We start from the raw sequence: 25,990 nt of genomic DNA, 5'->3' as shown, positions 1-25,990 counted from the left end.
GCTGCTTCTTCTATACACAGCCTTGCTCTCTGCATTGGAAGTTAAATATTTCTCCACATCATTTGTAGAAATGAGGTTGATGGTGTGTGAAGCACACCTGTGGTGCGGGGGAACAGACAGCTGGCCATCACTTTCATCCTCAGCTGAGAGGATTTCTGACACATCTAAAAAAGTGACATCATCATCATCTGTGGGGGTAGACTCTCTCTCCTCATCATCGGACTCTGTGACAGGCTGATAAACTTTAAACGCCTTGACAAAGTTGGATCCATTATCAGTCACTGTTGCAACTACTTTGTTGACTAGTCCATATGAAGAGTGAATATTTTCGATTTCTGCACCATAACATCATACGTGTGTCGACCGCGAATTCTCCTACATGCTAATGCAGCCTTCTTGCGCTCTAATGGGGATCTACTGATCCAGTGGAGCGTTACTCCCATCTAACTTCTATTGCTAGCTGTCCAAATATCCACGGTAGTTGACACAAAGTCGACCTCATTCAGCACAGCCTTCAGATTTCTCTCCATCACTGCATACTCCTTCTCTATTTAAGAAGAAAAAGCTGTTCTGTGAGGCAGCCCGGCATTGACAGTAGTAGGGATCTTGTTTATTATGGCACGAAATGAGGGCGAGTCAACCATGTTTAAGGGCAGCATTTCCTCTACAACATACTGCCCGACCAACTTCTTCAACTCTCCCCCACTTACTGGTTTTGCACCGAAGTCCAGCTTTTGTTGTTTGGGTGGCGGGGGACCTCCTGCTCTCTGCTTCGTACCCCCTTGTGGGATTGCTCTGTAAGTTTGACTGTGCAGTGCTGCGACTCCAAATGTTTCTTCAAATTTGACGTCGTGTTTTTGTAGCTTAATAGCACTTTGTTGCCACCAGCACAGAGTGTACAACGAACCTTGATATTTCCATCTTTAGCTGACAAATACTCAAAATAGTGATTGTATTTCCAACTCGAAAATGCGCATCTCTCTGTCTCTCCTCCTCCATTGTTGTTTGTGTCGCTGCGTGGTAGGTCTATGAATATACACGTGACATTACCTTCATGCTGAAAACGTGACTTAATTGTCGCATAGGCTACATGACTTCACTCCCAGAGACGCAAGTAGAAATCAAATATATATTTTACTATTAATTACAAAATAGTAACGCACAGTGACTTGGACAAGTAACTTTAATCTGATAACTGGTTTGGAAATAGTAACGCGTTAGATTACTCGTTACTGAAAAAAGTGGTAACGCGTTACCGGCATCACTGATCCTTACCCATTATCACTTGTGTATATATTTGTTGTGTATGTGTGTGGGAGAAGCATAAAAAAAAAGCCAGAAACATTTCTTTGTACCGGCCAAGACCCTGGTTTTCCAATCTCCTCAGAAATCTGCTAATGTACTTAGTGCTCAGCGTCTGGAGCAACAACCGACTAGTGATATTGTCTATCTCAAACCAAAATCAAGATGAGCACATTGGCTTGGTAGCCTGGTTTGTCATGTGACCACTCGTTTGAATGTTAAGCTCATTGTATTTGCTCAAGTGGAGTGCCACAGTTATGAGTAAGGGTCATAGTAAAGTGTTGAGCCACAACAAGCTGCCAGAACAGCTTCATTGTGCCTTGGTATTTGTCATACCCATCTCTGGAAGGAACACCGGTCCTCTTAAAGTTATTCTCTTATTTACTATTTAAATGTTGGTAATGGAAAGGGCTGTCTATTACATTTGTCCAAAATCTCATGGGTGTTTAGTTTGGTTGAGATCTAGGAGCTGTGAAGACATAAGTATCTGCTGTTAGATGATGATTGGTGGATAACGATGGTCTTCGCTAAAACAAGAGTAGGTCAAAATCTGAATCTGTTGGGATGCAGTTCTATTTGTTATCAATTAAATAGAACGGTTGTATTTATGATTTGACATTGCTCCTGTTGATTAAGAATATTTCAATTGTAAATTTTGGTCAATCACTTAAGTTTGGGTTTTTCCAATTTACTTCAACTTTATTTTTACAGCATCAAAACATAACATACATTATCTCAAGGCAAAAATGGTGAACTCTTGTTCCCACAAAAAGCAAGCACTTGGCGCCTGTGGAGAAAATAAATACCTTTTTAGTAGAGATAAATCTCTGGAGCAGGACTCTGTGTCGGTGGAAAAGAGGGGAGAGGAAAGATGTTTAGTTCAGTATATTGCTGTTATTGCTGTTATTGCTTCTTTCCGGGTGTACTTGAAGTAAGTTTTAATTTTTTTATTTTGCAGCTTGACTTAATGGTATTTAATTAATTTGCACAATAAATGTTCTGTTGATACAAGTAATAAAGTTAAGAGTAAAGGAATGGTGGGCTTGCAGTTCCCATGCATACCCTTTGGAAGCATTTATATTGACATTTTAAGAAAAACTAATATACTGGCCGTGCTTCATGATATACTCTGATATAAATTCTGGGCCATATACCCTAGCTATTAGGGATGGGCATTCGATTAAATTGTATTAATCGATCGTCGGGAGAATTAACAATTGATTTTCGATTAATCATTAATATTTTATATTCAAATTCACTATTTATAGGCTATAATAAAATTCAGTGAAAATAGAAAAAACACAGCTGAGACCTTTATTACAAGATGAAGAACTCGTGTGGCGGTTAAACGGGATCCGTTCACTGGTTACACTTGAAAATATGCACTGCTGCACTCTTAAACCCCGATGAGAGAGCAGCTAGCCGACGGAGAGAGCAGCAGCTAGCTGCTGAGAGCTAGCTGGATTTGACGGTTCTCGACCTCTCAGTCCGGTTGTTGTCACGTCCTCACTCCCGGAACTCCTCACCCAGACCCGGGTCTTTCCGGGTTCCCTTCCCCATGGACTGAGAGTCCGTGTGCGGACATGAAGCCGAGCAGCGGAGGCTAATTCCGGGCTTCTTCCTCCAGCTGCTAACATCCTCACTGTGCTGCTTTCCAGGCATCTCGGATATTCCGACCTCTTGCCACATAACGAAATCCATTTTTTTCGTCGATGAAAAAAATAATGTCATCGACGAAATCCATAATGATCAATCCCCATGATTCTGTTACTAGTCCGATATTAGTTTTGGAATTTGTGGTTGTCAATCTAGCTGTCAGGATTTTAACTATTACAACATGTGTTGTTATGGTAGTTCTAAAGTGGAAATAGTAAGTGGATCACTTTACCCCCTTGATTTCTCTGGTCTGTCACTTTACCCCTAAGCTGGGGTAAAGTGTCCCACTCTTTCATGAGTTTGGAAATGACCAACACAGTTTTTATTCATAACCCTGAACTTGCCCTCTACCAGATCGGTTTTGGGCGATAAAACAATAGCGATAGTTATCGAGATATAACTTTTCCTTGATAGAAATTTAAAACACGTCGTTACAACATCGATATAACTCATCCCATCCATGTTTTGACAGACAACATGACCAGCAAAAGATAATGAGAATAGCGCTGCGCTGAAACAATCATGTGGCTGGAATAACCTTACAGCCACAGGTTGACTCCCACAGCACAGAGTGTAGGAGCAGCAGCACATGTGCTAATGTTTGGGCTCCAGCAGAGAGGAGTATGACTCTGCATTGATGCAGTGACTGAACATAGTCATGTTCTTAGCTACGTTCATAGTTTCAGCGGGTTTCCACTGCTGAATAATTATAACCAATGCTGCTTCAGGACAGACTCATTAATGATACAGTGATCTGTTGGAGTCTGTTACCAATTGGTAAGATTTTTTTTTCCCCATATCGCCCAGAAGACAAAACATTTAAAGATCAGTTAAGCTTTCTGGGTAAGTGAATAACCTGGAATGATTAATACACTGCAGATAGTGGAATTTAATGTGGGTCACATCTTTTTTATTTAGAAAAATGTTCATGAAAGTTGGATAGTTGTTGTAAAGCAGTTTTATGCCACATTGCTGTGTGGATGGATTTCTATTGGATAAAACTCTACCCTACAAATTTAGGACACACACAGTTAATGTAAAGTGAAATGGAATGTGCTTGACACACTTTAGTGTGCTAAACATAGACATTTTGTGTGGAAGAAACTCATTGGCTGCCATCATACCCCAAATTAAATATCGGCCAACAGGAAATCCTCTCAGACAGGATTGAAGGGGTAAGGGATGGTGGACGTTGATTGGGTCAGGATTTTTTTTTTTTAGCTGCTCTTGCTAACTCCAGCAACAGAAAGGTTTAAAGTAAAGAAATGGCCAAAGGATTCCACTCATATCTTTAGATCAATTAATATAAAATAAGCAGACTGTTGAAAGTTCAGGACAGTGTGGAGTGTCGCTAGGAAACCGGCAATTAATTTTTCCTTGACTGACAACCACAGGGACCTTCCTGTTTACCAACCCTGGACTGTGAAAGAAAACACACACGTATTTTTTCAACCACAACACCCCCAGAAGCCCCCCTGCTGTTTTGTTTTGATAAGAGGGATTGGCCCAACATAGCCCCCCTAGAGGTCTGAGGGGGAAAGGGGGAGTGAGATAGACAAGAGCTTATGAACAGCCATGTCTCCTGCCTGCTGTCACTCTGTGAGCTCTTACTTTCCTGGAAATAGTCCTGTTCTCTCACTGTCTCCCAGTCTTGCTTTCACAGCCAGAACCACTAAAAAACAGAAAAGACAAATCCAGTCTTTTGAAATCAGTATTTTTCCTTCCCCAAAAACGTAAGTCCTGTTTTGATAGGGAATACCCCTTGTCTCTGTTCAGTACTCAGTTTCAAATAGTATGCTTATCCCAGAAGGGGAAACTGCACTGAGGCCATGGCAAACTAGTTAGTTGGAGTCCAAACTAATGACTTGTTTTTTATGATTAGCTGGTTCATAAACCACAGTGACACACCCCACCTACTAAATGCTAGAAGATGGAAGAGGAAAGACAATTTATTTTCTTGGATAAAGAATTTGTTTCCAAACAATTTTTCAACAGATGCTGCTGCTGAGGAACCCTCTCACCTCATCAGTGCTGAGCTCCATGACTGGCTAAAAGGACTTTGTTGTGTTTTTATCAGTGTGGGTCAAATCAAGCTAGTTTTTTATGATGCCTTTTTTGACAATATTTTATATCTAATGTGATCAACCACACTCAAAGGATACATCATTACTATTACATTTTATTAGTTTTCTTGTGTTGTTATTTTTGTGCTTTTCATCGTCAAGATCTGGTGGCATAAGGATTGCATCTATGTTATTTGTGGATGATGTGACGGCATTGGCTTCTTTATAGTATAACCGTTGGCATGTGCAGTGACAGTATACAAACTATGAGAAGCCCTTCTTTGGAATGGACTAGAGTAGTGATCACCAAGTTCTTTGAGCCCAAGATCACTTTATAATTCTAATAACAAGGAAAGATTTACCGCCCTTATATATTCCAAAATCTCCAAATAGGAGGGTCATATTACTTATTTTTGTATAAATATACGCACATATAGGCAGTGCAACTTAATCTATTCAATGCACAACTATTCACATTAATATCAATTTATATTTGCAACATCTGTTCAATAAATTAAGTTTCTCATTTCAAAAATATGTTTTGCAGAGGTGCTGCTACTGCAGCAGCACAATTTTTTTGCATATGCTTTGCCTACATCAGTGTTTATCCTGTTTACATATTTTTTTGAGAGTTTGAAGAAGGTCACTGTGACCTTTATGTTTAGCCGCTGAAATTGAATCAGTTCATCTTTGTGTCCAAGTGACAACAACTGATCATTGGTTGAATACATTTCCTTAAGGTGGTCTTGAGATACATCACCTTCACGAGAATGGGAAGTACGTACCTGGTGCCATAAAAAAATGTCTGAGAAACAGAAATAACAAAACCACGTTTGACCTCATGAATCTCCTTTGAGACGAGCGGAACTTATATAACTGTTACTCTAATGTATTTTTTCCTTTACAGACAGTTCAGCAGACAGAGAGGACTCTACAGACATCATGCCTTCCAGTAATATCAGTCAACCCTGCAAACAAGAGAAGCGCAGTTTCTTCAAGGTAGATGTCACTACTTTTCTGCAATATGTGTTATACATCATTGTTTTTTGTTATTATAGAACTGACCAGGGCTATAATCATTGCAATTTACACAAAGGTTTCGGGCAAGGCTGCTGTCAGGTCTGGCACCAGGAAATTTGAGTGGGCTGTTTCAAGCCTTAAAAGTCAGAGGCTAAATTCTGGATATGGTTATTTCATACCTGTTTGTTCTTGTAAACCTTAATTTCTCCAGGATTGCTTATCAAGAGGAAAATTGAGAAGTAAGCACCAAACATTGTGAAACTGAGCTGTCATCAAATATTCCAACTTTACCATCTCAATAAATAAAATAAAAATTGTAATTGTAAATTTTACAAAGATGTGTGATGTCGAAAACAACATTTTATCTATGGAATAGTTCAAGAAAAAAGAAGTCTTTATGTGGCTCGCATATCTCAAAAAACATGTCTTATTAGCTTCACACTTGGCACGGCACAAAGTGCAACTAGTGCCGCTCACCAAATACGCTCTAAACTTATGTATTTAAAGGGGACATATTATGCCCATTTTACCACAGTTGATATGGTTCCTTGGGGTCTTAATGAAATGTCTGTAACATATTTTGGTCAAAATACCACAAGGATAATTTAAAACAGCACCCTTTTTACCCTGTCTAAAACAGCCCTCCTCAGATTGACCTGTTTTGAGTGCCCCGCCCCCCTCACCCCCCCTCCCTCCTTCACGAGATACGAGCGCCCAGATTTTTAGCTATCCATTACCTCTGTAGAAATATGGCTACTGGAGACGAAGATACAATCTTGCAACCATTTCGTTTTGAACCAGAGTCAGGTGGGCCGAAGCCTGGCTGCGAGAGCCCAATCTCCCCAGCGCAGCCCCGCAGTGGGAGCAGTGGGAGCTTGAGCTGGCGCAGCATCCTTCCACACTGTTGAGTCAACGTGTCCCGGGGGTCCCTTGTTTATGCGGCCACTTAAATGTCTGACGGGTAGCAGCAGCGAGCTAACGCTAGCCGGGCTCCACCGGCCCGGTTAGCTCTCGAGCTAGCGCTAGCCGGGCTCCCAGAGCGTTAGCTCGCTCGTCCAAGGCCATGTAGCTAACGCTAGCCGGGCTCCCCGAGCGTTAGCTCGCTCGTCCAAGGCCATGTAGCAAGACTTCCTACATGGGCATGGTGTGACTCTGACGTTTATTTCAGTTGTAATCCTATTCGACGCACTCTAGCGTATCGTTTCTGACATAGAGGAACCACATCAAATCGCGGGAGTTGTTTTTTTCCAGAGTTTTTGGGACGGTAGACATGCCAGATACCCAAATTAACGTGTAGAAGCACTACAAAAGTGGAATTTTCATATGTCCCCTTTAAAGTTGGCGAGAGAGAACTGTGCTGCAATATGATCATTTTATATAAGAGCTTCACAAATTGAATGATTGTAGACAGTGAGTTGACAATTTTAATATAGTTGTTTTATTGTCATGTGAGCCTTCATTAATCCTGTTTGGCAAATTTTTTACTTTTTATAATTATGTTCTATATCAGAATCAGATCAGAATCAGAATTATTTTTATGCCACGTATTTTTTACATATATTGGAAATTGCCATGGTGTGGTTGGTGCACTGTACAAAACAACAATATATACAGTGAGACAATTATATACTTTACAGTAAGAAACAAGAAGTTATGGAGATAAATTATGTGCGGGGGAGGCAGAGTCAATGTGATGCAGGGGGCTTGTTTGTGAGCCCCACTGCCATGGGGAAAAAACTGTTCAGGTGGTGTGAGGTTTTAGTCCTGATAGCCCGGAACCTTTTTCCAGATGGAAGTCTCTGAAAAAGGTGGTGATCGGGATGGGAAGGATCAGCAATGATCTTGCCTGCTCTCTTACTGGTCCTGGAATGCAACAGGTCTATGAGGGCCGGCAGGTCACAGCCGATGACCTTCTCGGCTGACCGAATGATCCGCTGCAGTCTGCCCCTGTCCTTGGCAGTAGAGGCAGCAAACCAGACGGTGATGTATGCAGTGAGGATGGACTCAATGATGGCTGTATAAAACTCAACCATCACCTTCCGCGGCATGTTGAATTTTTTCAGTTGCCACAGTAAGAACATCCTCTGCTGGGCCTTCTTGATGGTGAAGTTGATGTTCTCCGCCCATCTCAGGTCCTGTGCGATGATCGTCCCCAGGAATCAGAAAGACTCTCTCAGAAAGACTATTTTAACTGGGGAGTCGCACAGGGTGAGGGAGGCGGTTTGGGCTGGGCTCCTCCTGAAGTCTGCTACCATCTCTACAAGCATTCAGCTCCAGGTAGTTCTGGCTGCACCAGGAAGCCAGGCTGTCAACTTCCTCTCTGTAGGCGGCCTCGTCCCCATTGTAGATTATCCAATTAGGGTTGTGTCGTCGGCAAACTTCAGGAGTTTGACAGAGGGTTGGCTGGAAGTGCAGTTGTTGGTGTAGAGGGAGATGAGTAGAGGGGAGAGCACACAGCCTTGTGGGGCTCCAGTGCTGATGGTCCGGGGCTCAGAGACAAGCTTGCCTAGCCTCACACGCTGCTTCCTGTCAGTCACGAAGTCTGTGATCCACCTGCAGGTGGGCTCAGGCACGCTCAGCTTTGTCAACTTGTCTCTGAGAAGAGCTGGGGCAATGGTGTGAAATGCTGAGCTGAAGTCCACAAACAGGATCCTGGCGTAGGTTCCGGGGAGTCAATCAATCAATCAATCAATCAAATTTTGTTTGTATAGGCCATATTCACAAATTACAATTTGTCTCATAGGGCTTTAACAGGGTGAGCCACATGTGAGGGATCCCTCTCCCAGGATGGACAGAATTGCAATAGATGCCACGTGCAGGAAAACATCATCAAGATTAAAGTTTTTAGCAGCATTTGATGAGGGTCCCAACATGACTTGGCATGTCATGTTGGGACAACCCCAACATGACATGCCAAGCAGTCCCGCTGCAATCACAGTCCATGGTCAGCCACCAGCAGGACCACGATCCACCATCCAGACCAGACGCCACTCCAGGCCTAAGTGACCGGCCACCGCCGCCCACCAGGACCCTAAAAGAGCCACCGCCGCGGTGCTGGTCCAACGCCCGTACCCAATGCTAACGCGACACAGGGTCCGCCACCACGATCAGCCCACACGACACAGAATCCGCCACACTGGATCCACCAACGCGACCCCTTAAGCACGATCCACAAACCGCAATCCATGGTGCGGCCACAGAGGCCCTGGATCTGCGGGTGATAAAGCAAAGAGATTCCGGGGAAGCGGGATAGGGATGGAGAAGAGAAAGGAGAAGCTTGAAAAAGAAGCTCTGTATGTCATAAATTCCCTTTGCGTCTTAGCGTCATCCGGGGTTTTTGCCTTGTAATCAATGATACAATGATACAGGCCGAACTTGAGGCTACACTGAGGCTCAAGGTAAATCTGACTGGCCACTGGTTTGTATGATAGTACGATGAAAACCATGTGGCCCACTCAGTAGATCAGCCATCAATACCTCTATGCCTTTTTAGACTAAACGCTTCCTAATTTAGAAAATGGAACAAGTTACGTTCTGCCGCACTAATTAGCTCTAACTATAAGCTTTATCAAAAAGGAAGGTTTTGAGCCTACTCTTAAACGAACAGATGGTGTCTGCCTCCCGAACTGAAAGTGGTAGATTATTCCACAGCAGAGGGGCTTGATGGCTAAAAGCTCTGGCTCTACTTTTAGGGACGACAAGTAAGCTTGAATTCTGGGAGTGGAGTGCTCTAGTGGGTTGATAAGTCAAGGTGCTGGAGGATGAAGTGGAGTCCCATGTTGACTGCGTCGTCTACAGACCTGTTGGCTCTGTAGGCAAACTGCAGTGGGTCGAGGAGGTGGTTTGATATGGCCTTGAGTTGGGTCAGCACGAGGCACTCAAAGGTCTTCATTACTACAGAGGTCAGGGCGACTGGTCTGAAGTTGTTAAGGCCTATGATCCTCTGCTTTTTGGGAACGGGGATGATGGTGGATGTTTTGAGGCAGGCGGGTACCACGCATTCAGCCTGTGATGTATTGAAGATGTCCGTGAACACTGGAGAAAGCTGATCCGCACAGTGCCTTAAGGCTAAAGTATGCTTCTCCGAGTCCGTAACTCGCGGACGGACGGATTGAAATGACTCTTTTTATTTATAGTTCTACCAGCTGTTTGTGCTGAAAACAATTCACCGCCAGAACAGTAGTTGGCGCAACGGAAGACGAGCTTAGAGAAGCCTACCTCATGAGGTATGTAGAAGAAGTCCACGCTGGTTTATTTACCTCCTCCCGGCTTTCCTCACACACAGTGAACGATGGCAAATAGGCTGTATAAAAAATACAGTTTTTGCTGAAATAAAGTGACACCCAGCGGGTCAAAATGCTTATGTTATCGTTTCTTAGTGCAGTGGTTCCCCGGTCTTGTTTCCAAACTGTGTTGCTAATTCAACAGCTGCAACAGCTTGAAGCTACACGGAGGCAGCTAGCTTCCCCCCCAGCTTCCACACACAGTCAGCAGGGACTCCTGATACTAACTACTACCAAGGGTTTGCTTTTAACCTGACGGTATTTGAGAAACAGTGTCATGACAGCCGTGGAATTAAAGTCGTGAAAGCGGGTTTTTGCTCTGTTACCACCGCAGTTAGCATGGTGGCTAGCCCGCTAGCGCCGTTATGACAGGGCGTTATAACCGCATGTGACCGTACACACATTCTGTTAGTGCTCTAACCAGCAACCGTCAGCCTGACAACTCCGCTGGCTTAACACATTTGTCACATTAATCCTAGGGTTGTAGTTGTGTTTTGGGTTTATTGTGCTATAGGGAATGAAACAGGAAGTTTGGGGTCCGGAAATGTCGTTAGCGGACCAATCACAGCATTCGGCCTTTCAATCAGAGGTGCACGAAAAGCTCTCCGAGCGGCTCGGAGAGGGGCGTTACCCTCTCCGTGTCCGTCCGTGTCCGTAGTAAATGATGCCAATTGGCAAACAATTGCTAATTAGGGCCACAAATGAAGAACTAGCTTAGTATATAGTATAAGTATAAAATACTGTATTTAGAAAATCTGCTGTCAATCAATAACATTTTATTTGAATAGCCCATATTCATAAATCACAGTTTGTTTCAAATGCCTTAACAAGGTGTGACATCCACTGTCCTTAACCCTCAGTTAGAGTGAAGTAAACCTAAACTAGAGTAGAGTAAATTACCACCTGAGCAAATTCACCTAACTTTTATTTTGACTTTGATCAGACAGAAAAAAGGACTTTTATGTCAATGCACCATCAACTAAATGTGAAAGAAAAAATACTTTTTTTCGGGCTCAGGGGTTTTACAAAGTACATCAACGAATTGGTTTACAAATGGTGACATGCTTTTAAAAAAAATGTTAATTATCTAAACATTTGCATTTTTGAGTCGGTGTCAGGTAAATGGAGTATAAGATGAATGAGGTTTTAGAATTGATGTGTTGCATGTTTTTCACTAGAACTTGGGTACTTAGACAAGCACTTGGTATTCTTGGGTTTCTGTGAGGGTGTGTTTTCAGTGAGCTTATACCAGAGATATGCAGCATTTCCCCCACTGTGTTTTGGCTTTATGAGTTGTATTTTATGAGTTGTACTTTATGAACCTTAGACTATTGCTATATGGAAAGTTACTGTTGGACCAATTGAACCAGAGTTGCCAGGTACACTTGTTACTCCTCCTGTTTCTCACACATTGAGAAGCTGATTTCATATGCAGGCTAAATTTTGTCAGTCTTATTGATTTGCTTGCATAGACATGTGTAAAGCCTTATAGCTGTATCTCCTACCCACCACACGAGCTGAGAAAAAAATAAACCAAACAAAATTTGAGGAAAAAGTCACAATTTGTGATTTCCTTGAAAACAGCCGACTCATTGTTTCGTGATGCAGCCAATGTGATGTTACGCAACAGAAACATGTCCCAGCTCGACAGATCAACAGGAAATGAAACAAATGACGCCAGTATCACACTAACATTAATCAGAAGTCCAGGATATGAAACCCTATTCCTCTGAAATAAAAGCTATCACAGGTTAACAGATGCCAAAGATGAAGAGCTGCTCCACTTCCTTGTTCTTTCTGGTTATTTAGAATTAAAACAAAATGCTTCCAGATGGCTTATTAATACCAGTGACCTGCTACAAAGTAGAATCTGGTTTCAGCTTTACCTCTGGTTTTTCAGTCCATTGAAGCAGTTCACTTCTTACTGGGATAAATCACCATAGTAACATACACTAGCCTGGATGCCAGACGAACTTAGCCCCGCCCACAACATTTTTGGTCGGGCAGTTCAGTCTGGAGTCGCTCCGTTGGGAAAAAATTATGCCCGACCGGGCCAATCAGATTGTCAGGGCGGGCTTTATACGATGATTGACAGATGATCAACGGTAACGTAATCAACCACGTCATCAAAGTGCCCTTGGGTTGAATTCGTTTTCAACAAACATGCCTGCCGCTGGCGAGCTGAGATGTGTAGATGCTGCCATTGAGTCTGTTTTAGAAGACATCGACAGCGCATTCAATTTGAAAGAGGAACACAGAACGTGGAGGCGACGCCAAAGCACCGCGCTAATCCCTATCGCCCCGGCGCTTGGCTGTTCACAACGGACACTGAAGCGACGCTGAACCGCCGGGCAGCGCTAATAATATCACCAGTTGATCCAGTAGATCGCTGCACGGCTTTGTGCCAGTCACACCGGAGGCTGAAGCACCGCGCTGCGCCAAGGCTGCCTCGCGGTGCTTCAGCCTCCGGTGTGACCGGCACAAAGTTTTAACATGGGAGTGGATGGGAGCCAGCTGTTATTTAAGGCTTGGCGCTGCGCTGAAGTGTCCGGTGTGAACCCGGCGTTAGTAAATAACTCACATTGCGTTGCTTAGCATACGTCACATACTACGTTGCTCTGATTGGTTGTAGGTCTATCCAATTGAGCGAAGAGGAATTTTACTTCCTGGTCAGTTGAAACACGCCCCATAATCACAGCCCAATGGAGCGGTCTCAGACTCACATTCTGACTAGAATTGTGAGTCTGACAACATCAGGCTAAACATACACTGCACTTCTCCATAGGTTCATGAAAATAGATACAAAATCTGTCAACAGATCTAATGGCCAATCAGATCATTGGAAAACCAGTCATCAACATGCATGATCCCAACAGGGACAGATTATTTTGCAGTGAAGTGAGAACAAAGAAAGAGCAGCAAATCAGTTGAATGTTTTAGTTTTTCCAGTCTTACACTCTGGTTTTAAAACAGAGATTCTAACAAAAAGAGGAAATCATATCACACAAAATAAATACCTCACAACTGTTGACGATGAACCTATGGTGACTCTGGCAAAAAATGTATGCACCAGAAAGTATTGCGTGCGCACGCGATATCTATCAGACCACAGTTTGCTATGTTTCTATGTGGAAATGGCAGTACAGGAGGTAGACTGCGGCAATTCACAGATTCAGATTTTACGTATCAATAACTAATAAGCAAAACATTCATAAAACACAAGTGAAGCCTCCTTCTAATCAGATTTATGTACACAACCAGCTACAGCTTTATTTTCATCAAAACGAGAAGAAATACGATCTGGGGAAACTATATGCACAGTAGGCAGTGAGCAGGCTCTGTCTACAAACTGCAATACCGAAAACACATACTGCGAAAAAACTCTATAGCATTTAGGGATGGGCATAATTAATTGACGATCGATTATTTATCATTAAGAATTTCATCGATGACATTATGTTTTTATCGACGAAAAAACTGGATTTCGTTATGTGGCAGGAGGTCGGAATAACCGAGTTGCCTGGAATGCAGCACAATGAGGATGTTAGCAGCTGGAGGATGAAGCCCGGAATTAGCCTCAGCTGCTCGGCTTCATGTCCGCACACGGACTCTCAGTCCACGGGGAAGGGAACCCGGACAGACCCGGGTCTGGGTGAGGGGTTCCGGGAGTGAGGACGTGACAACAACCGGACTGAGAGGTCGAGAACCGTCAAATCCAGCTAGCTCTCAGCAGCTAGCTGCTGCTCTCTCCGTCGGCTAGCTGCTCTCTCATCGGGGTTTAAGAGTACAGCGGCGCATATTTTCAAGTGTAACCAGTGAACGGATCCCGTTTAACTGCCACAAGAGTTGTTCATCTTGTAATAAAGATCTCAATGAGGAAACATGCTGTGTTTTCTATTTTTACTGCATTTTAATATAGCCTATAAATAGTGAATTTGAATATAAAATCGATTAATACAATTTAATCGAATGCCCATCCCTAATAGCATTACAGCTGAGCTGTACAGTGTAGAGTCACCGAAATCAATACACTAATAGATAGTGTCATCCTGGTCAGACTACAACTCTCACTTTGGCAAAAATATGCTTTGGCATAATTTGGTGACTTTATTTACTAACAACAATTAATTATCTTCAAAATTATGTCAATTAATATTTTTCCAAATTGAAAAGACAATTTAGGTGTGTACAAATTTTGTTGACCCTGCACTTTATAAGGGTAAAGTTATTAATTATTAGTAATAATAATAAGTCCTCACAGTTATGCCTGATTATATTTTCCTATAATGATACAGTCAATTTGGTTATTTTCAAGTCTTCAAATTAATATTAATCTGAATCAGCTTTAGTTGAAGTTACTGTTATAATAAAACCTTCTGAAAAACATTGTTCTGACCGTTTAATTCAATTATGAGTTTAACCATCAGGCCATTTACAGCACAATAAAAACAGTGGAGAGACCTATGCAATCTCATTGAAGATGAAAAACCCACTGCAAACATATCTCTGTCCGTGTATTTACTAAACCATTCAGTCTGTCTCTTTGCAGCTGATCGACTCGTTTGCCTGGGAAATTGGCACACTGAAGAAAGAGATGGGGAAAAAGCCTGAGTCTGCAGAGGGAGACCTCAAGACAGATATACTCCTTGGGTGAGTTTGTACTGTGTCTATGTATAGGACACTATGACTGTGTGTGGCAAAAAAGATGGGCAGCTCTCTCATGCTGTTATTGAAAAGTTGCATGAACTTCAGTCACCCATATATGAGGCTAGACTAGCAGACTATCACAACTGAAATGTTATCATATAGACCAATTAATTAGCATTTTATTATTATTGTTATTGTTTATTTGCACTGGTGTGGGGTAAACATTATGCAATGTAACTGAGTACATTTACTCAATTACTGCATACAAATTTGAGGGACTACATTACTTGAGTGTTGCAATCTCATGTTACTTTATACATCTAATCCATTAGATCGCAGAGTCAAATATTGTACTTTTTACTCTACTATTATTTTCTATCTAGCTTTAAATTAATTACATATCAATAAATACATATATAAAATGTATTTGTTAGCATACGATTCAGATAGCTAGGATAGATAAATGTAGCTAATAACAACATATTATAAATTAACCTGTTTGAGCTTGTCAAACTTCACTCAAGGACGTTAATCTTACTAACTAATAACAAATAAAAAAATCTAATAATAAATTCCGGGAATATTCAAAGTTGGAAACTTACCATGGGAGTTAACTGGAATATACAGGAATCTACAGGAATTAACGGGAAAAAACTGGAAATATTTGGATAATTTATACTAACTGTATTTACCTTGTTATATACAGACATAAATATAAACATTTTGTTTTGTCATAAGCAGATATGTATGCAAACATTCCTAATTCAAATTTAAAAAATGTTTTTGACTTAATCCATTTGTGAGTAAAACTTTAATAGATTCTTTCATTGAACAACAAAAACATAAATGTTGAATACTTTAAATGTATTCCCTATGAACCACACTGCTATGATCAATTTTCTACGCATCGTCAAAATTCTGTGATGGGGAAAATCGCTTTTCGCTAAACTAGGCTAAGGTTACTCGTGTTAGGCTGTATATGGGTGAGCTTGGGGGTGTTCATGTTTACCTGTTGTTCTTTGAACTCTCTGAAAAGTTCGGGGTATCTGTCTGTGAGGTGCTTTGCCATATTTGAGGTGTTGCCTCCCTTTGCTTGAGTGGATTTGAAGCATGTTTTACAGACGGGTCTCTGTGTGTCGATGGGCTTTCCTTCACAGTCTGCTTCGTATCCGAAGTACTTCCAGATCTCACTTCTGGCATATTTTTTTTCAACAAGCCGAGGACGGTCGGCAAGAGCTCTTGCACATGAGGCCATGTCTCCCCTGAGATCACTCGCTGTGAGTGAGGGCTGCCTGTTGCATGTGTGAGAGCTGGGCAGCCCCAGCCCTTGCAGTCAATGTGTGCAGAGTCTGCAGACAGCGTGGCAGGGAGCGGAACAGTGAGTGCGCTCTGATTGCGTGCTATTTCAATGAAGTACCGGTACAAAAAATATGTCAAATCGTATTGGTTTTAACATAAGGGTACAGCGGTAACTTTCTAGTACTGTTACAACGTGCAACATTATTTTAACCAAGATCATGCTGCATTCCATACATCTTTAAAATTAGTTTTCAACAACAAAACAATATTAATTTTCAGACAGTTACTTTCTTTGTCCATTTTCCAACAGTGCATCCGGAAAGTATTCACTGCGCTTCACTTTATCCACATTTTGTTATGTTACAGCCTTATTCCAAAATGGATTAACTTCATTTTTCCCTCAAAATTCTACACACAAAAACCCATAATGATAACAGAGACATCATTGTTAAAAACCTGCTCCAGAGCTCTCTGGACCTCAGACTGGGGCGAAGGTTCATCTTACAACAGGATAATGACCCTAAGCACACAGCCAAGATAACAGAGGAGTGGCTTCAAGCAACTCTGTGAATGTATTTGAGTGGCCTATCCAGAGCCCAGACTTGAACCTGATTGAACATCTCTGGAGAGATCTTAAAATGGCTCTGCACCGACGCTCCCCATCCAACCTGATGGAGCTTGAGAGGTCCTGCAAAGAAGAATGGGAGAAACTGCCCTAAAATAGGTGTGCCTAGCATCATACTCAAAAAGACTTGAGGCTGTAATCGATGCCAAAGGTGCTTCAACATAGTATTGAGAAAAGGCTGTGAATACTTATATACATGTTATATTTTCGTTCTTTATTTTTTATAAATTTTCAAAAATTTTAAACAAACTTTTTTCACTTTTCATTATGGGGTATTGTATTTAGAATTTTGAGGAAAAAAATGAATTTAATCCATTTTGGCATAAGGCTGTAACATAACAAAATGTGGAAAAAGTGAAGCGCTGTGAATACTTTCCAGATGCACTGTATGGATACATGATATTCAGGTACAGTGTGAAACGTATAGAAAGAACAATAAACATCAAATAGTGCTCACTCCAAGAGAAAAAGAGGGGTATAAGTATTAGAATAAATGATTGATTACATACATAAATAATTAAATTCAATTTAAAAAAAACAAAACAAAAAAAAAACAGGGGATGAAGAAATAATAATTGTCGACTACTGAATGTAGTATCACTGGTGCTATATATGCTTTTCAGAGAGGATGGTGTATAATGTCCGTGTATAGAGAGAATTAATAGATAACAGATCAACCAATGGGCCGAGCAACATGTATTAGTAACCCTCATCGGATTAATAACGCTGCGACAGGAACCCATCGTTTGGTAAATATAGACTTTTGGAGACTTAATCATATGGGATTAGTTGGGTAGATGTCCCATACCTTTTGGGTCCATATATTGTATGTGGGGGGTCGGGTTTTAACCATCTGATGGTTATAAAATTCAATGCTGCTGTGAGTAGTATGTTTAGCTGGTATTTTTTGGCCCTCCCGTCCAGGCCTTCAGGCATCGCTCCTAATAGTGCTACTGTGGGGTCTCGTGGGATGTCCTGTTGGAATATCTCTTTGAGGGCGTCAAAGACTTCTCTCCAGTATGCGTTTAATTAAGGGAAGAGCCAGAATATATGTGTGTGATTGGCATCACGTGTGCCACAGTTCCGCCAGCACAAGTTTGAATGTGTCGGGCCCATCTAGGCTACTATATCTGATGCTCTGAAGAATCTGGTAATTATTTTCAATTTAAATTCCCTCCAGGTGTTTGAATTTGTAACTAGGTGTGCCTCTGTGCACATCCTCTCCCAGGTATTCTGTGGTATGACCTTGTTCATTTCCGCTTCCCATCTCTGCTTTATCTGTAGGGAATTATGTAGATTCATAGATAGAAATATGTTATATAGTTTACTTATTGTTTTCTTACCTTCGTTCCCCATCTGTATTTCTATTAAGAACCCTTCTAAAGGGGTATGTTTTAAAAGCTTTCCTTTTTGTGTGTTGTTAGAAAAGTTCTCAATAGTAGATATCTAAAGAAATCTGTTTTGGGGAGACCCTCATTAAATAGCTGGTGCAGGTAAACCAATCCCATATCTGACCACTTTCTAAAGCCCGTGTCTAGATTGTTAGGAAGGTCTTCATAGATCCAATGCTTGTCAGTGATGAAATTAAATTCGGAAGCCCAAAAACTGTCACAAAAAGTGTATTTTGTTTTCAGATTTTAAGAGTGATCTTAGTCCACACTGCCAGTTCTTTTATGGGTGCATCTAAAAAAAAGCAAGATTTGTAAGGGCTCTGGGCATAGGTTTTTTTCAATATTAAGCCGGCGAGTGTATGTGCTATTCTGAATCCACACTATTAAAGGTTTAATTTGTGCAGCCCAGAAGTAATATTTTAAGTTTGGAAGTTTAAGGCCTCTGTTTACCTTAGTAAGGTTTTAAGTCTAATTCTAGGACGCTTTTTTTTGCCAGATAAACTGCCAGAATATTTATGGGTAGCATCGGAAATAAGTAGATAATTCTCGGCAGAACATTCATGCGAATACTTTCAACATGACCAAGCAGGGACAGAGGGAGGATAGACCATCATTCCAGGTCACTAACAATGCACTGAATTATTTTACTATAATTGGCCTCATACAAATTCTGTAAGGATGGGAAGATGTATATGCCAAGGTGTTTTATACCATCTTTTGGCCATTTATATCCAATTTGGATATTTATGATTCTTGAGATGTTACCATTGACATCCACAGCCTCTGTTTTTTCCACATTTACCTTGTATCCTGAGTAGTATCCATATTGTGAGATGAGTTCCTTGTGGTATAGTTGATGCAGGTTGCGTCAGATATAATAATACATCATCAGCGTAAAGGGATATTTAATTATCTTCTTTATGTAATACAGTTCCTTTTATTTTGTTTTCATCTCGGATAAGCTGGGCCAAGGGTTCGACACTAATTTCGAACAGCAGGGGTGATGAAGGGCAGCCTTGTCTGCAGCCGCGTTCCAGTGTGAATCTTTCTGATCTATATCCATTAACTTTAACAGCTGCCTGTTGTGATGAATATAATGTTTGTATCCAATTAAAAAAGTTGCGGCCAAATTTGAACCGTTTTAGCGATTTGGAATAAATATTGCCATGATACCCGGTCAAATGCTTTTTGAGCATCAAGGGACATAATCATTGATTTTGATTTCTTTTCTTTTTGATGGGATATCATGTTAAATAAGTTATCGCCATAGTATCTTCCAGTGAGGAATCCCGTCTGATCAGGGTGGATGATTTCAGTGATTATATGCTAAGATTGCTGTTCAAATACTCAGATCCCCGTTCAGCAGTGATATCGGTCTGTAGGATTGGCACTCTGTTGGGTCTTTATCTTCTCTATGAATTACCACTATAGTGGCCTCTTGCCAAGACGGTGCCATAGTTTTAGATTCTAATGCATGGTGGTATGCATTTAGCAACAGTTGTGATAACATATCCTTAAAGGTTTTTTAAATTTCATTAATATTTCCATCTGGTCCTCTGCTTTTATCATTTTTGAGCGTTGAGATCACTTGCTTGATCTCCCATTCCTCATTAGGCTCCAAGTGCTACGACAGCGACGCATATTGTCCTGGACCGAAGGGACGGCGATCTCGGCCTCCTGATCGGGAAACAGAGGGGGTTCATAGCCCAGAGAACAGAGGAAAGGAGACATACCGGAGGAGGAGTTAGGGCAGGGGTGGGCAATTAGTTTTCCCAAAGGGCCACATGAGAAACATGGACAGTTGTGGAGGGCCGGACCAATAAGCTGAACTTAATTCTACTCATATTAATTTGATAAGCTTCTACAGGTAAGAGTAAATGTTATGGTTAGGCAATGAAAAAGTGAGGCAGGCAAAGTAATAACGCCTACAATATATCACACTTTAATCAACATTTACAAGAGCAGTTGTGAACAAAGTATGCAATTTTTTTGCAGTATTCCAAAGATCAGCTTTAAATTAACTGTATACAAAGTGCTATTACTATTTGCATATAGTCTAATCACCCCATTTGCGTTATTTTTTCTTGTTAAGTGAGAGAAATCTAGTCTGTTTTGGGCATGAACAAGTGCACTGAAGTCAGGTTGAATATCTGAGGTGGATATGCGAAGGACAGCTGACAGGTCATCATCAGTGAGAGAGGATCTGTATCTGGATTTATTAAACTTCATCACAGAAAATGTTTGTTCACATATGTCAGTAGATCCAAAGAGAATCAACATCTTCTGAGCATGCCTCCTCACGTATGAAAAGTTCTCCTCTTTGAGAGAAGAATAAAACATTAGCAGTGATACTGACTTAAAGTGCTCTGCCAGCAGTGTACCTGCGGAGGTGATCCACTGATGGTGTGGCTTCTTTCAGTGTTGGCATCTGGTTGAGAATGTTACCCTCCAGCTGGCTTGAAAGAAACTGCAACTTTCTCATGAAAGTCTCACCAGGCTGTACATTTCATGTGCAAATAGGCCCTTGCCTTGCAGTTTGGTATTTGGCTCATTCATTAATGCAGTGACATCAACAGCAAATGCAAGATCTTCCATCCAGTCTGCATCTGAGAGCTCTGGGCTGTCCTTGCCTTCCTTTTCACAAAACTCTCAGGTCCCATACTGTTTTAAGCACTTTGTCCAGACTGAGCCATCTGACAGCTGTGTGGTAGCCTATGTCCCCATGTTCAGTCTCATGCTCCTCCAAAAGTGCAACAAACAGTCTGTGATTCAGCTCTTGCCCTGATAAAGTTAACTAATGTAGTTGCGACATCAGTAACATGATTCATTTTTAGCACTGACTTACACAACACCTCCTGATGTATAATACACAGGGTTCATACACTGTTTTAACCCATGGATTTCCATGACTTTTCCATGACTTTCAATAACTTTAAACCAACTTTCCATGACCAAACATTTTGTGAGACCTCAGTGTATACATGCAAAAGAGACTAAATTTAGTATTTAAGCTAACAATGAGAATTTCAAAGCATACAGTAAACCTTGAATTACACAAATGAATGAGACAATAGTTTGATTGACGTCTGTTGTAACACATGGCATGTACTTTTACATTTGTAGCCAAGCATGGTTAAATCTACACTTCCCATTCAGGATGTACGTCAGGTGAATGTTAAAAAAAGGCACCTTCAAAATAAAAGAAATGTTGTTGTATTCTCTGCATGATGTTCACTTCTTTATGTGTGATTCCTAATATTCCGTTGACCTCACGCGGGCCGGTCACAGACAGCCAAAGGGCCGGATGCGGCCCGGGGGCCATACAATGCCCAGGTCTGCGTTAGGGAGTGTGTTGTTGGCGTACTCCACCCATGGCAGCCGAACACTCCAGGACGATGGTTCCGCCGTGGAGACGCAGCGGAGTGCCGCCTCCATCTCCTGATTGGCCCGCTCGGTCTGGCCGTTGGATTGGGGATGATAACCAGAAGTCAGGCTGGCGGTCGCTCCCAAGGCCGTGCAGAAAGCCCTCCAGACCTGTGACGTAAATTGCGGCCCTCTGTCAGAGACGATGTCTGATGGCAGGCCATGGATGCGGAAGACATTTTGCACCAATAGGTCAGCCGTCTCCCGAGCAGAGGGTAGTTTGGGCAGGGCAATGAAATGAGCAGCCTTGGAAAAACGGTCAATTATAGTGAGGACCACCGTATTACCTCCAGACGGGGGAAGGCCTGTTACAAAGTCCAGGGCAATGTGGGACCACGGACGACCAGGGATTGGCAGAGGACGGAGCAAACCAGAACTGCGCTTGGTGGAGGTCTTATTCCGACAACAGATGGTGCAAGCTGCTACAAAAGAGCGAGTATCCGTGTCCATGGTCGGCCACCAGAAGCGTCGCTTGAGGAATGAGATGGTTCGGTGGATCCCCGGGTGACAGGTAAGGCGGGAGGAGCGTGCCCACTGCAAGACCTGAGAGCGGACAGAGTCTGGAACAAAGAAGCAGTTAGGGGGTCCAGTACCTGGGCGGTCTGAGCCCGACGGACCGTGGCTTCGATCTCCCAGGTGAGGACAGCAACGATGCAGGACGGAGGGATGATGGTCTCTGGTTCAGCGGGATTCTCCTCCACCGTAAACTGGCGAGACAGGGCATCCGGTTTCACGTTCCTTGAACCTGGACGGAAAGTCAGGGTGAAATTGAACCTTCCTAAGAACAGGGCCCACCTTGCCTGGCGAGAGTTCAGACGCTTGGCAGTCTGAATATGGGACAGGTTCCTGTGGTCGGTCCACACAATGAAGGGCTGCTCCGCACCCTCGAGCCAGTGTCGCCACTCCTCCAACGCCAACACCACAGCAAGTAGCTCCCGATTGCCTACATCATAATTCCTCTCCGGGGGCTCCAGCTTGTGAGAGTAGAAAGCACACGGATGCATCTTGTTATCTCTGGGAGAGCGTTGAGAGAGTATGCCACCTACCCCAGTCTCAGACTCATCCACCTCCACAACGAACTGCCGTGACCGGTCAGGATAGATAAGGAAGGGAGAGGAGACGAACATGCGCTTGAGGTCGGAGAAGGCCGCCTCGGCCTTAGCAGTCCAATGGAACGGGACTGAGGAGGAGGTGAGCGCCGTCAGAGGAGCTGTTATTGTGCTGTAGTTCTTCACAAACCTTCTGTAAAAGTTTGCAAAGCCATTGAATCGCTGCAGCTGTTTGCGATTCGTGGGAGTGGGCCAGTCCGCAACAGCAGAGACCTTTGCAGGATCCATCCGGAGCTCCCCCTGAGAGATGACAAAACCGAGAAAGGAAGTAGTGGTGGCATGAAACTCACATTTCTCGGTCTTGACAAATAGTTTGTTCTCCAGGAGTCGCTGCAGCACTGTGCGAACATGATCTTGATGTTCCTGAAGAGAGCGGGAGAAGATAAGAATATCATCCAGATATACAAACACAAAACGACCTAGCATGTCCCGGAGCACATAATTAACCAGGGCTTGGAAGACTGCTGGGGCATTGGAAAGGCCGAAAGGCATAACGCGGTATTCGAAATGACCTAACGGTGTGTTGAAAGCAGTCTTCCATTCATCGCCTTTCCTGATGCGCACCAGATGGTAGGCGTTGCGTAGGTCCAGGGTGCTGAAGATGGAAGCTCCCTGAAGAGGAACAAAGGCAGAGTCGATTAGAGGCAGAGGATACTTGTTTTTTTACTGTTATGTTGTTCAGCCCTCTATAGTCTATACAAGGCCTCAAGGTGCCGTCCTTCTTTCCGACGAAGAAAACGCCAGCACCCACTGGAGAGGATGACGGACGGATGATCCCAGCCATCAGGGACTCCTGAATGTATTTCTCCATGGCCAGCTGCTCAGGACGATTAAGGTTGTACAGTCGGCTGCTGGGATGAGGGGCCCCAGGCAGAAGCTCAATGGCACAGTCATACGGCCGATGAGGAGGAAGAGTGAGAGCCTGCTCTTTACTGAAGACTGGGGCGAGGTCGTGGTAAACTTGGGGAAACGAGGACAGGTCCGGGGGCTCTGCTACAGACGACGGCTCAGATGTGGGGTTTAGGGCAGAACGGAGACAGTGAGAATGGCAATATGAACTCCAGGAACGGATGTTCCCTGTTGTCCAATCAAAATGTGGGTTGTGGAGTTTCAGCCAGGGAAATCCCAGGAGTAGGGGAACATGCGGACAGTCGATGACGTGAAAATGGATCTTCTCCTGGTGATTCCCAGATTGACGTACGGTTATGGGGACGGTTTTTCGGTCAACCCTGGCCAGTAGATTACCATTTAGGGTCCTAGTATCCAGTGGAACATCGAGGAGCTCTGTTTCGATGCCCAACTGCTGACAAACCCTACTATCAATAAAGCTCTCATCAGCCCCTGAATCAATTAGAGCCATGAAAGGGAATGACCTCCCTCGCCACAAGAGGGAGGCATCGAGCTGCGGACGGTCCGGAGGAGAGGGACTCACCACACGGCTCGACAGTATCTCTCCCCCTACTGCCGAGCCGGACCTTTTACCGGACGGACGGGGCAATTGGCAAGAAAATGACCAGCTCGGCCACAGTACAGACAGGACTGGGTCTTCATTTTGCGATTATTTTCCCCGGAAGACAGATGGAGGCCGTCTAATTGCATGGGCTGTGGTTCGGGAATCTCCGGCATTTCTCGGCGGGGCCCGAGGGAAGTCAGCTGTTCGGGGCGACAGTAATCCGGGGAACAAGCGGAGTCAGCACGCCACAGGTGGAGTTGATCGCCGGTCTTAATGGCGAGTTGAATTGCCTCATTCAACGTCTTAAACTTCCCGCGGAGTGCAATCTCCCTCCCAATGTCCTGGTTTAAGCCATTCTGGAACGCCGTGATCAGCGCGGCATCGTTCCAGCCCGACTCCACCGCCAAACTTTGGAAGTGAATTACGAACTCCCGGACGGTCAGTCTACGGATCGCCGGAGTACTTAGCTGGTGGGGGAATCCGGGTGTTCGAGGGCAGCAGTGCCAGCAGCAGAGGCAGATTGGGCGGCTGGGAGGGCTTGTTTAACAGGAGCAGGGGCCTGAGCGGCGACGGCAGGACCGGCTTCCAGCCGGGCGATAAGAGTGGACAGGGCGGTGGTGATCTGATCCACCTTATCTTGGATGCTGTGCAGAGCCTCGTCGTGGTGGCCCAGCTGTACTCCTTGGAGAGCCATTGCCTGTCTGAGGGCCTCAGCTTGTTCTGCCAAGTCCATTGTGGCTGGACTATACTGTTACGGCCAGGCTTCGGACACAGAGGCAGAGACAGAGGCTGAGGCAGAAGTAAAGTCTAATGTGATTTATTGGATCTCCAATAATGCAGACAGGCAGATTGGTAGTAGACAGGCAGGCAGGCACGATGGCAGACAGGCAGGCAGGTAAGTAGATAGGCAGGCAGGCAGGATGGCAGACAGGCAGGCAGGTAAGTAGACAGGCAGGATGGTAAATGGTAAATGGATTTGTATTTATATAGCGCTTTTCTAGTCTTGATGACCACTCAAAGCGCTTTACATTACAGTTTCACATTCACCCATTCACACACACATTCATACAGTGCATCTATCCCAGTACTTTGTTATTCTATGGGGGGCCATTCGGGGTTCAGCATCTTGCCCAAGGACATTTCGGCATGCAGATGGTTCAGACTGGGAATCGAACCGCCGACCTTCAGGTTGGAGGACGACCACTGGCAGACAGGCAGGCAGGGGCTGGAGTCGGGGCAGTAGTCCAGCTGCTGATCCTGGGCAGGGAGACAGAGAGGGTCAGACGGGAACGAACAGGATGTAACGGAAATCTTTACAATATGAAGCTGCGACAACTAACTAGAGTTTAGTCTATAGTCCGGCACCGACTGAGAGCAGGAGTGGAGCTTTTATAGGCAGCTGGTCAGTCAAGACCCCAACTCCAGCACACCAGGCCCTCATCAGCAATTAGTGACGCCATCTGCACACACAAGCGAGAGAGAGAGAGAAAGAGAGAGAGAAAGAGAGAAACTAGAAGGCAGGTGAGGCAGGGGCCATGACATTGTGAATCTTAAACTTCCATAAATTTTATCTGATGGTCGGCTGTTGAGTTCTCTCTGTGTTGCGTTTAGGTAATTTAGGAGACTGGCCGACGCCAATTGTTTATGTTCTAAATCTTTTATTTTATCTTCCAATTCTCTCTGTTTTGCCTCTTTTTGCTCTTCTCATATATTTAATGT

At 43.5% G+C, this 25,990-nt stretch overlaps 1 protein-coding gene across 1 annotated transcript in view; it reads left to right on the top strand.

Annotated features, from left to right (window-relative positions):
* Nucleotides 1-25,990, top strand: part of LOC128453446 (ras and Rab interactor 2) — a 65,930-nt gene that overhangs the window by 2,384 nt on the left and 37,556 nt on the right. The window contains exons 2-3 of the mRNA XM_053436349.1: nucleotides 5,929-6,020; nucleotides 14,874-14,974. Of these exons, the coding sequence (XP_053292324.1) occupies nucleotides 5,964-6,020; nucleotides 14,874-14,974 (158 nt within the window). The 5' untranslated portion in view covers nucleotides 5,929-5,963. The remainder of the gene's footprint in view (nucleotides 1-5,928; nucleotides 6,021-14,873; nucleotides 14,975-25,990) is intronic.

The sequence above is a fragment of the Pleuronectes platessa genome, chromosome 12 (genome assembly GCF_947347685.1).
Source record: "Pleuronectes platessa chromosome 12, fPlePla1.1, whole genome shotgun sequence".
NCBI lineage: Eukaryota > Metazoa > Chordata > Actinopteri > Pleuronectiformes > Pleuronectidae > Pleuronectes > Pleuronectes platessa.
The sequence above is the reverse complement of the archived record's forward strand: the minus strand, read 5'-3'. Positions and strand labels throughout refer to the sequence as shown.